At 48.1% G+C, this 12,108-nt stretch overlaps 1 protein-coding gene across 21 annotated transcripts in view; it reads left to right on the top strand.

Annotated features, from left to right (window-relative positions):
• Window positions 1-12,108, top strand: part of DYSF (dysferlin) — a 207,992-nt gene that overhangs the window by 70,826 nt on the left and 125,058 nt on the right. For all 21 annotated transcript variants that reach the window (XM_012750073.3, XM_012750078.3, XM_012750081.3 and 18 more), the window contains 2 exons: window positions 57-100; window positions 5,091-5,173. In XM_012750073.3, the coding sequence (XP_012605527.2) occupies window positions 57-100; window positions 5,091-5,173 (127 nt within the window). The remainder of the gene's footprint in view (window positions 1-56; window positions 101-5,090; window positions 5,174-12,108) is intronic.

Genomic DNA, 12,108 nt, shown 5'->3' on the forward strand with positions numbered 1-12,108 from the left:
GGGTGTGGCTGTCTTCAAAGGACTCCGCCTCCAACACACCTCTCTTCCCTCCTCAGTTTCCCTCCATGTGTGAAAAAATGAGGATTCGTGTCATAGACTGGTGAGTCCTGAGCCTGGGAGTCTTTAGAGAGGGCTATCCTGAGGGGTCACTGGGGAGTCAGAGAAGGAGAGGGTCTGGGCAGTTCTGGGGAAGCTTACTCACAGCCAGGCTGGCTGGGACGCCCAGAAGGCAGATAGGCGGGTCTGTGGGGGTGGGTAGAGAGGGAAGGCTTCCTGGAGGAGGTGGGGCGGGTGATGGCCTGGCAGGAAGGGTGAGGTTGTGAGAAGTCCATGGTGAGGGCATCCCAGTGAGGAAAGGCTCACAAGCCAGGGCAAGCGGGTGGGAAAGAGCTGAGCTTCTGGAGGATGAGCCACACTGCCCCTCTGGGTTGGGAGGATAAAAGCAAGGGTCCCCTGGCAGGCTGGGGAAGTGGGCCAGGTTGCCTGAGCAGGGGACACCACTGCAGGTGTTCAGCAGGTGAGGACAATAGCCCATGGGCATCTTAGAAAAATAATAGTATCTACCACTTGGATGCCAAAGTGGTATCTACCACTTGGATGCTTGCCCAGCAAGCACTTGACGTGTGTCATCCCATCTGACCCCTAACTCAGTTCTATGGCACAGTTCACAGTTCACAGATGAGGAGGTAGATGGGGGAAGATTGAGTGACTTGTCCGAGGTGGCAGCTGTACAACAGCTGGGGCCAGGCCTAAACCCAAGTCTGCTGCTCCCAAAGCTGTGCTCTAAGCCACTGGGCCATGCTGCCTGCCGCTACGTCGAGGGGCTCTCCCCACTCGTGAGGGGGGTCCACACGTGTGATCTCAGGGCACCAGTCTTTCCAAAAAGGGAGAACTGTCCTTTCTTTGCCCCCAAAGGTCTTGGCCGTGTGGTTCCCCAGAGTGTTCTCCTTTGGTCTCATGCCCATGGCACTCCCGACCAGGAGGATAATGAGAGACCAGGGAAAAACCCCTGGGCCACAGAGCCGCTAAGCTGTGTGCCAGTTCCCCAGGCCGAAAGAAAACAGCTTGTGAGAATTAGAGGAGAGGAAGGGAGCAGCCAGGAGGGCCGGCGAGGGAAAGGCTCGAGGGCCGCGACCACGGGTATGTGCCGTGGGGAAGCGGTTTGGAGGAGACATGGCTTTACGTCCCAGGGTCAGCTCGGAAAGTGTCTGTGTTGTGCTGACTTTGGGCAGCTGGCTGTGTGTGTCTCTGCGTGTTTGTGCATGTGGATGCATGTGGGTGTGGGTCCCTGTGTTGTGGATGTGCCTGGCCCACGTCCAGGTGAGCTGTGTCAAAGGCATCAGCATACTGTACAATCCAAGCACATTACAGAATCTAGTGGTTGCATCTCTGGTTTGGGTTGAAGTGGCATTTTTATTGTGAGTCTATTTTCAGACTTGCTGTATTTTCCAAAAGCAACCCCAAGCCCCAAAACCCAACTCTTGGCCAGAAAGCATTCTGCTGCTGCAAGTTCCTATCAAGAAGAGTGCTTTCTTCCCAGAAAATGCAGATACATTTTTTTTTTCCCTATGAGACAGAGTCTTACTCTGTTGCCCTGGGCTAGAGTGCCGTGGCCCGATCATAGCCCACAGCAACCTCAGACTCCTGGGCTCAAGTGATCCTCCTGCCTCAGCCTCCCGAGTAGCTGGGACTACAGGCATGTACCATCAGGTCTGGTTAATCTTTGTATTTTTTGTAGAGATGGGGTGTTGCTCTTGCTCAGGCTGGTCTGGAATTCCTGGTCTCAAGCAATCCTTGCACCTCAGCCTCCCAAAGTGCTGGGATTACAGGTGTGAGCCACCATGCCCAGCCTGCAGATACACTTGTGTTATTACCTGAATCCTGGAAATATGATATAGTCCATATGGCTTTTTCTCTGTAACTTAATCTTCCATTCAAATCTCTAAAAATTCCTTTTTCATTAAAAACAAAACAAAACGAAAAACCCCAAACCACTCCCCCTACCTCCTTAAAAAACAAAATCTCTCTCTTCCTATTCTCTTTCCCTCTTTTCCCAGATTCAGATAAGGCCAGAGGTCAGAAATCCAATTCCTCTTCAAGTGCTGGTCTTTTTCTAAGGATTAGTCATGAAGACAGTTTAAAAATGCCATCAACTGTCACTTATTGTGTTGATATTGTAAAATGTTCAGGCAATTTTTACTTTCCAGTTCTTCTTAACATCATTCACCAGGAAAAATGATAAAGATCTGTGTTAACAATTCATTCTCCCTAATGCAGCCCCAGTTCTGATGGAAAACTTCACAGTCAAAGCTTAGTTACCCCCCTGGGAAATACAAGGAGGAGGGAAGGGATCACAGAGATCGGGGTAGCTCATCGGGTTAGGACTGAAAAGAAGGATAAGATCAGGCGCCCAGGTGTGACTTTCACGATGGGGCTGGGATGTGTCATCTCTGGAGATGCCCGGGCCAAGGTACTCACGGCAGGGAGAGGGGCCTCAGGGACACTGGGAGGAAGAAGGAAAGTTTAGGCAGAATCTTCTGGAACCCCCACCCAGTATTTCTCAACCTCAGCACTGTTGACATTTGGGGCTGGAATATTCTTCGTTGTAGGGGTCTGTCCTGTGCATTGTAAGATGTTCAGCAACAACCATAGCCTGTACCCACTAGATGCCAGTGACATCCCCTCCTCACACAGAAAATGTTTTCAGAGGTTGCCAAATGTTCTCTGGGGTCAAAGCTGCTACATTGAGAACCCCAGGTCCAGCCTGCCAAGGAAGACACAGGTTGCTGCAATCAAAGCTCTGGTTTCCATGTCAGCATCTCTGTCCTCAAACTCCAGCTTTGCCATCTTGGCAAATCATTTCACCTTTTAAACCTCAGCTTCCTCATTTGAAATTGGGGCTAATGTATGACGGTACCTACCTGATAGAGCTGACATGAGGATTAAGTGAGTTAAGTTACCCAGTGGTTTTAGCACAGTGCTTGGCTCTTAGTGGGTGCTTAATACATTTAGTTATTGCTATTATTATCAAGGGGTGGGGTTCAGAGAGAGGGTCTGCACAGGATGTTGTTGGCTAATGGTAGTGTCCTTGAGCGCCTACCCATCGGCCCCTACGCTGGCTGGGGAGGAGAGAAGCCTCCTCCTGGGAAACAGGACAGGCCCCGTATGGCGTGTGCCATGGGCCGGGCACCAGGCCAGGAGTCAGCGCACCAGGGCTTCAGTCTGGGCTTCGCCCCGCCCTCCCAGGCTGACTTTGGGCAAGTACCTTCATGGCTCCCAGCCTCAGTTTCCTCATTGGTGCAACGGAGACAGTAATAAAAGTATGTGTTTCTCAAGGCTGTTGTGAGGCTCCTGAGAAATAAAGGTTAAAAGTGCTTCATCACATACAAAGTTGGTTACAAAAAAGAATCATGCATTAGCATTGGCTACTTCAAGACTGTGGCCTTGGAGAATAGTTTCTTCCTGATCACCTGGTTCTCCTCAATCTGGATATTTCTTTAGCTCCCTGGAACCTCCTCAGCTCTCTATGGGTCTGGAAATCTGGGTCCCTGAGGAGTCTCTGCTCCCTGCCCCTGGCCTCCTCCCTGGCAACCTGCAGGTGTGCCTATGTAGTTCCAGGTGTGTCTGCAGAGATCCAGGTGTGCCTGCATAGTTCCAGGTGTGCCTACAGAGACCCAGGTCTGCCTACAGAGGCTCAGGTGTGCCTGCAGAGACCCAGATGTACCTGCAGAGACCAAGGTGTGCCTGCAGAGACCCAGATGTACCTGCAGAGACCAAGGTGTGCCTGCAGAGACCCAGATGTACCTGCAGAGACCCAGGTGTACTTGCAGAGACCCAGGTGTGCCTGCAGAGACCCAGGTGTACCTGCAGAGACTCAGGTGTGCCTGCAGAGACCCAGATGTACCTGCAGAGACCCAGGTGTACTTGCAGAGACCCAGGTGTGCCTGCAGAGACCCAGGTGTACTTGCAGAGACTCAGGTGTGCCTGCAGAGACTCAGGTGTGCCTGCAGAGACCCAGGTGCGCCTGCAGAGATCCAGGTGTACCTGCAGAGACCCAGGTGTGCCTGCAGAGACCCAGGTGTGCCTGCAGAGACTCAGGTGTACCTGCAGAGACCCAGGTGTGCCTGCAGAGACCCAGGTGTGCCTGCAGAGACTCAGGTGTGCCTGCAGAGATCCAGGTATACCTACAGAGACCCAGGTGTGCCTGCAGAGACCCAGGTGTACCTGCAGAGACCCAGGTGTGCCTGCAGAGACCCAGGTGTGCCTGCAGAGACCCAGTTGTGCCTGCAGAGACCCAGTTGTGCCTGCAGAGACCCAGGTGTACTTGCAGAGACCCAGGTGTGCCTGCAGAGACCCAGGTGTACTTGCAGAGACTCAGGTGTGCCTGCAGAGACTCAGGTGTGCCTGCAGAGACCCAGGTGCGCCTGCAGAGATCCAGGTGTACCTGCAGAGACCCAGGTGTGCCTGCAGAGACCCAGGTGTGCCTGCAGAGACTCAGGTGTACCTACAGAGACCGAGGTGTGCCTGCAGAGACCCAGGTGTGCCTGCAGAGACTCAGGTGTACCTGCAGAGACCCAGGTGTGCCTGCAGAGACCCAGGTGTGCCTGCAGAGACCCAGGTGTGCCTGCAGAGACTCAGGTGTGCCTGCAGAGATCCAGGTATACCTACAGAGACCCAGGTGTGCCTGCAGAGACCCAGGTGTACCTGCAGAGACCCAGGTGTGCCTGCAGAGACCCAGGTGTGCCTGCAGAGACCCAGTTGTGCCTGCAGAGACCCAGGTGTACCTGCAGAGACCCAGGTGTACCTGCAGAGACCCAAGTGTGCCTGCAGAGACCCAGGCTGGAGGCCCAGGGCTGATGGGGTGCTGATGGTGTGTTGATGGTTGACAGGATGGACTAGTTCCCTCTAGGGGGGTCTAGAGTGAGCTTTCTGTGCAGGTTCTTCTTCCCTGGGGCTATCAGGCGTCAGTAACATACCAAAGTGAGGACTGAGACTGCCCCATGATGGGAAACTGAGGCCATTTCCTTCCTGGGTGGGCTGTGTCCTGTGTCCCCCTCTGTGTTCAGGCCATCTCTGCTCTCCTGCTCTAGGGATCGCCTCACTCATAATGACATCGTGGCCACCACCTACCTGAGTATGTCAAAAATCTCCACCCCCGGAGGAGAAATAGAAGGTACGTTCCACCTGTGTTCTGCCCTCTGGCCCCTGTGCTCTCCCCGTCCCGTCTCCACTTGGCTTACACCTCTGGTTTTGAGAGTTTGCAGAAAAGGGAAGATTATAGGGCCTTTTTGCCCATTTTCCACAGAGAAGGGCTCAGCCAGGGAGAGAGATGGCTTGCAGACATTTAGGCTTCTCCACACGTGGGTGGCAGGAGGCACCACTGACAGGTGTGAGGAGGACAAGAGACCCAGGTGTACTCTCGCGGATAACACACTGGCTGGCTGCGGCTGTGCCAGCCACCAGGGTCTCCGCTGGCCAACTGAGCTCTGGCAGTTTCAAAGCTATTGAAATAGCTTTCACTGGTCTATTAAAAAGTAATCCATTATCATTGATAATAAATTATAAATAAACTTTTAAATAAGCATATAATCTGAAAGAAGAATACAATTTACACATAAGCCCTTCAGACAAGAACTATTAGCACTCTGGGAACTTTTCTGTCTGTATATCGAGATGTATTTGTATGCATATGTGTGCACACACATCCTTGGAGATACACACACACACACACACACATAAAAACAAATTGTTTTGAAAATTGTTTTTTTGTCACTTGATAATACAACATAGATGTTTTTTCATGTTATTAAATGTTCTTCTACAACATAATTTTAAATGAATATACATATTCCATTACGTGCATATACTATTAATCTAATCCACATTAATGGATTACATTAATCCATTAGTAAATGTTGAATATTTAGGAATTTTCTGAGTTTTCTACACAAACAATTAACTTTGCAATGAATATTTTTGTAGTAGAATCTTTATACATTTCATGAGTTTCCTTTTGGATAAATACCTGAAAGTTGAATTGCTGTGTTAAAGAATTTCAACATTTTTAAGGCTTTTAGTATATATCAAAATTGCCCTTCAAAAAGGCTGAACTTGCCTTTGGACTCTAGGATAAAAAAAAAAAAGGAAAACAAAGAAAAAAAGGGCTGGACTATATATTTACACTCTAATCAATTTTATAAGCTTATTTTGCTGCACCTCCACCAACACAGGGTAAGAGAATAATATTAAAAAAGAACTTTGTTAATTTGATAGGTGAAAATGGTATTTCATTGTAGCTTTAATTTTCATTTCATTGATAGTTGGTGAAGTTGGTCAATGTAAATTTTAAATATTTTATATTTATATATAATATATGTTTGGGTAATTATATTTATTCTGTTATAAATCCCCTGTTTATGTTCTTGCTCCTTATTTATGATGGTAAGTTTGTCTTTTTCTCATTGTTTTGTAAGTGTTCTGTGTGTGTATATATATGGATATTAACTTTTCCCTTGTCATATATGTGGCAAATAATTCTTGTCAGTTTTATTTTCTAATTAATAGTTTTTGACCTATAGATATTTAAAATTTTTATGTAGCTAAATCTATTAATCTTTTCCTTAGTGAATGAGGCAGGGATAGAGCATTACTTTTTTTCAAATTTGTTCTTTGTTGGTACCAACACCGTATTTTGAATAATCTTTTCCCTATATCTTGAAATACCAACATTATCACCCACTAAATTCCTAAATGTGTTCTTGAGCCTATTTTTTGACTTTCTGTTATCATCCTTTGGTGTGTCTGCTTATAATTTCTTTGGTTTTGGAATCTGGGTTATGCTGGGTTTGTAAAATTAATTGTAAAGATTTAAAGTCTTCTCTAACATCTGGAACAGTTTATATAACATAAGAATATAGTCTTTTGAGGGTTTGAAATAATTCACCCATAAAACCATGTGGGCTGTGTGCCCTTTTTGAGTGGGTATACTTATAGCTCTTTAGAAACTTTTCAATTTCTCCTGTGATTATTTTGTTATTTTTAGTTTGTTACTTTCACTCTAGTCAATTTCGATAATTTATATTTTCCTAGAAAAGCATCCATTACATTGAGGTCTAATTTATTCACATAGTGTTGTGTAGAGCAAACTTTTATAATTTAAACAATTCTCTCTACCTGTGGTGGTTTTCTTTTTTCTTATTTCTAATGCTATATTTTTGAATTTTCCTTCTTTTTTTCTTGATTAGTCTTGTTAGAAGTTTATTATTAATCTTTATTGGACTTTTCATCTTTGTACTCTTTTCTTTCACTCTCTTTAGATTTATTTTATTGTTTCCTTTTTTAACTTTCTAATTACCTTCCTGTGTTTATTTTCATATTTTTAATTTAAATAAGGAAAGTATGGTTTCTACCCTATATATCATGCTTCAGCAAACCCTAAGATTATATTTAACTCTATTTTTAAATATTTATTTTTCACATTTAAATATTTAACTTATTTTGAATTTATTTTGGTGCCTTTTTGGAGAACAGTCTGCTTTGATGCCTCTGTAGTTCATTTGTTCCCTGACTATATGCTGCTTTTAGAAACTTATTGCTTTTCTTGCAGTTTAGGAAATTGCTTTGATCTCTCTAGGTACAGGACTCATTATTGAATTTTGTCTGAGACATGGTAAATTTTTAAATCTAAGTTGAGGAAGTTTTTTTTTAAATTCTGATATTATGCCGTGGGCAATTGAAGGCAGGGTGGGGTAGTGGTGAGAGCTGTGGTTGGGTTCAGATTCTGTTGGCTCTGCCTCTTTGTGACCCAGTGAGTCGCTCCAGTCTCATTTCCCTAAAATGGGGCTCTTACAAGCCCCAACATCATAAGACTGTTGTAAGGATCCAATGAGATTATAAATGTGAGGTTCTATAGTGTCGGGTACATGATAAACTCTAAAGTGGGATGTTTGATGTTTATTATCATTATTGTTGGCTTTCTGCATCACTAATCTGATTTTTCTCTGTACCAATTCTGCTTTTCATTGCTTCCCACATGGCATTTTTAGTTTCTTGTTAAGACTTCTTTTCTCTCTATTGCTTTTTTCTATTTTCCTTTTCTTCTTTGCTCCTTGTCTGTTTTCTCCCAGAAGTTTTGCTTATGTTCTGCACTCTGTCTTCTTGCACTCTATTGAGGTTTCCAAATATTTTTCTGAAAAATTTCAGATAAATACTCTTTCTGAATGTTACCGATGTGGTTTCCCTATCCTGGTTGGCACCTGGTTCTGTCCCCTCCCCTCCGTATTCACCCTCCAAGATCTGTCCTGTGTCGATGCCTTTCCACAGGCAGGGTGCTCGGTTTCCGTCTGTCCTCAGATCTTTAGCTCAGACTCTGCCCTGGGCTCTTGAAGTCACTATCTTCTCTAATCCCCTTTTCTAGGTTCTCTGAAACATTTTAAGAAAAAGTTTTCATTACAGAAAATTTCAAACACGTACCAAAGTAGAGAAAGGTACAGTGAACTTCCGGGTACCCTCATGGGAGCGGCACCATCTGGCTGCTCTCTGTCATTCGGATTTCCTATTGACACTTCGCTGTCGGAATACACAAAGACGCTGTCGGAATACACAAAGACGGCTTTCCTGAAGGCACTGCTATCTGGCTCCTCCCGGCCCTCTCCCCTCCGAACTGTGGGAACAAGCTGTCCCAGGACACAGTCGCCTTCACTACTTGCTGCTCAGACAGTTTCTGAAAAGGTCTGTCTTGCGCATGCAGGTAGAAAGACTCGAGGCGGGGTGGTGCAGAGGGTGTTCTGGCTGCCTCGCAGCTCAGTGCTCTGCCTACGGAAGGACTCTCTTCTCCAGTTTCTGACTGGTGTTGTCTCTGTCTCTGAATCCAGGGACAGACACTGGTAGAGGCACAATGTGACATTTCTGACTGTTTTCTGACTGTCACTGTTTCACGAGGCTACCTCCGTGCCCGCCATCAAAAGAGTTCAGATTTTCCCTTTCTGCCCCTACAGCCTTCATTTCTGGGTGATGTTAGCCTTCATCTTTCTCTGTGTCTCGAGTATTTTAGCGGGAGGGTGAGGAAGATGTTTATGCGGCCACTAGATGGCGCTCAGGTCACGGGCAACCCAGTGGGCTTCAGGGAGGCGTTCGAAGGCAACCTTCTGGCGAAGATTGTTCTGGAAATGAGAATCTTCTTGTATCTAGCTAACCGGTTTTGAATATGCAGTTAAATAGCTTGATCTGAGTGACAACTACAGAGTTAGATGTATTGACCCCACTGGAGCCGCTCTTTATGGCTGCTCAGATTCCCTGAGGTCCCTTCCCTCAGAGGTGGGTCCCTCTCTGTGGCCAGAGCCTCTCTACCCCCTGAGGTTGGCACTTGCCTTGCTCCTGTCAAGCCTGGAACTTGTCCCCCTCAAAACATGGCACTCCAACTTTCCTCTCAGCTCTTTGATGTTTTCTTCTCCACGTTGCGGGGTTCTAGCACATCTGGGTGACGCACAGCACTTTGTTTCCTCACGGCTCTCAGAGCCTCCTGAAACTGAACTGTAAACATGAGTTCTTTCTTTACATTCCCCCGCCAGCGTTCACCAGATTGTTTGGTCCAAGGAGGCGCTTTTGTTTTTGTGTTTTTGTTTTTGTTTCCAGTGAGGACAAGACCTAACACTAACCTCTTAACCACTTCTGCCCACAAGTTTGCCTGGGCACACTAAAGTATTGCTTGGACCCTGTGCTCCAGAGTATTAAGTAAAAATTTTGTTTTTTAAAAAAGAGCACTTGCCTTAGAAGCTGGAGGTCTTTCAAAAGGTAACAGGCACGCAAGACCTGTGAAACCCGCACAGATTCTTTGATAACTTTATGCATAGGAAATTCATGCGACATAAATAGCACTTGTATCCTACAGTTTTTTCCACGGCTCAGAAATCCAAAGTTCGTTTCTTTTTGTCTTTGGAATGTAGATGATGCTAATTTCCCAGCAGTGCTCGGTTTCTCCTCCTGCCTGGCGCGGGCTGGTGTCAGGCAGCCAGCCGCCTTGGGCTTGGGGGTGTGCCGAGAGGCAGGGGGAGCTGGCAGGGCTGGCCGCAGGTGGTGGCCTCAGCTTCTCCAGGAGACACAGATGTGCCGGGGCCTGTCTGCAGGGCTGTGACTTGTGGCTCACTGGGCTGGGAGCTCTCATTGCCTTTACCTTCCCCAGGTGAGGGAGTTGGGCTTTGTCGCTCAAGCCACAAAACTGCAGTATTCATCTGTGTTTTGGGGCCTCCACAACCTGGGTTCCCTGGGCTTAGGGAAAACACACCAAAACAGTTGTGTTTTGGCAGAAGGGTGATGAGGAATAAATAGGGGCTTTGTCTTGGGTTGCTTTACTGGTCACTCTGCCCTTGACTTTATGAGCTGTCGGCAGACACAGGGGAGAGAACCTGGATGGGCCTCAGCACCCACCAACCTGTGACCCCACGTTAGGAATCGTTGGCCGAAGATGTCAGCAGGGCCATGTCTTATTACACGCTCCAAGTGCCCAGTACAGTGACTGGTTAGGTTTGCTGCATGAACGAGTGATTGAACGAATGGGTGAATTAGTGAGAAGGTGTCGGTGGGAAACAGGCTACTCCAGAGCCACCTGCTCGGTTCCCCAGCCACCAGAGGCATGTGTTGGTTGACGGCTGGTGAGATCAGGGGGATATCGGTGTCTGGGCTGGGCACTGGGTGGCAGCCAGGATTCAAAATCCGTCTTGGTGGGGAGTGGAGTTTGCCTCCGCAAGAAGCACATGGGGGTCGGAACTGTGACCTTGGCCTCATTAGCCCAAGATAACAGCCCGTGCCTGTTAGTAATCATTTGGAAGGAGTTTCAAATGGAATCTGTTTCCTTCCGGTGGTCCCTGGCCACGGCTCTCCTCGGGGCAGCAGCTGTGCCTGTGTCGTCTTCTCGCTGTGCAGAAAGCTCCCAGGGCCAGGGGCCTGGCTGTCCCACTCACGAAGACCCATTCCTGGGGATGTGAGGATGGCCGTGGACTCTGAGTTCTGCGGCCCTGACTTTGCCGGCCGGTGTTCGTAGCTGAGGCCTGGCTGTGGCAGTGGTAGCTGAGGCCTGGCTGTGGCAGTGGGGGGCTGGGCCTGGCCCTCCTCGTGGCCGCTGCCTGCGCTTCCTCAGCCCCGTTCTCATCTCCAGATGGCCACCTGTGCTTCTTCTCTCTTCTTCACTCTTCTCTCTGCTCATCCTTCCTTCATAACGCTTCCCTCAACTCTTGGCTTCCAATTACAGGCATGGAACGAAGGCAGGATAGTAACAGGCATTTTCTCTTTGGAGGAGAGCAACAGCTAAAGGTGAACAATGAATGAAAATAGTCAGCAAGTTCACCAACCACGTCCCCAGGCTTGGTCAAAACCTCAGACTTGGCTACACTTGGCTGGTCTGAAGAGTAAGGGAAGGTCAGATTTTGCGAAGAGGCAGAAGTCAGAGAGGACAGTGGAGGGAGGCTGAGGGGTGTCCACTCACTTGGCAGCGTCTCATACCTGCCTAGAAGTATCTCCTTCCTCGCTTCTCTCGTCTCTAGACACCCCTTACTGACATTTAGGGGCACAGCCAAGTGCGCAGAGCCTTCAGCCAGTGGGCAGCGCCTGGCACTGTGCTTCGCAGGAAGCGGCACGTGCCAGAAGCCACACGAGCCAGAAGCCACATGCCAGCGCCTGCTGTTGTGAAAATGCAACAGGGTGCCTTCGACGGCAATACTGGACATGGCCACTAGGTGGAGATGTTGTGCCTTGAAATGCCCCAGCTCAGGCGCGTGGTCCCCGGCGCCAACCTGCCTGCCGGGGTTGGATCTCGGGTGTGTCTGCTGCCCAGCTCTGGCCCTTTCGTGTCCCCCTCCCGTGCTTCCTTTGTGTCTGCACTTTGTTTCCCTCACTTATCTGGCTATAATATGGAAAAACACATTTTCTTTTCTGTGTTATTTCTTCAATGTACAGACTCAAACTTTGGGCCCAGTTTTCAGTTGGCAAACTAAGCACCCAGACCCAGAGGCAGATCAAGTGGGGTGGCCCTGGGGGCTCCCGCCGTGGTGCTGGGGGCTGTGTCTGGCTGGGGAGGGGGTGGGGATGATTTAGTTTGTGATGAATTTTCAGCTG

Source organism: Microcebus murinus, chromosome 3 (assembly GCF_040939455.1).
Source record: "Microcebus murinus isolate Inina chromosome 3, M.murinus_Inina_mat1.0, whole genome shotgun sequence".
In the NCBI taxonomy this organism is placed as follows: domain Eukaryota; kingdom Metazoa; phylum Chordata; class Mammalia; order Primates; family Cheirogaleidae; genus Microcebus; species Microcebus murinus.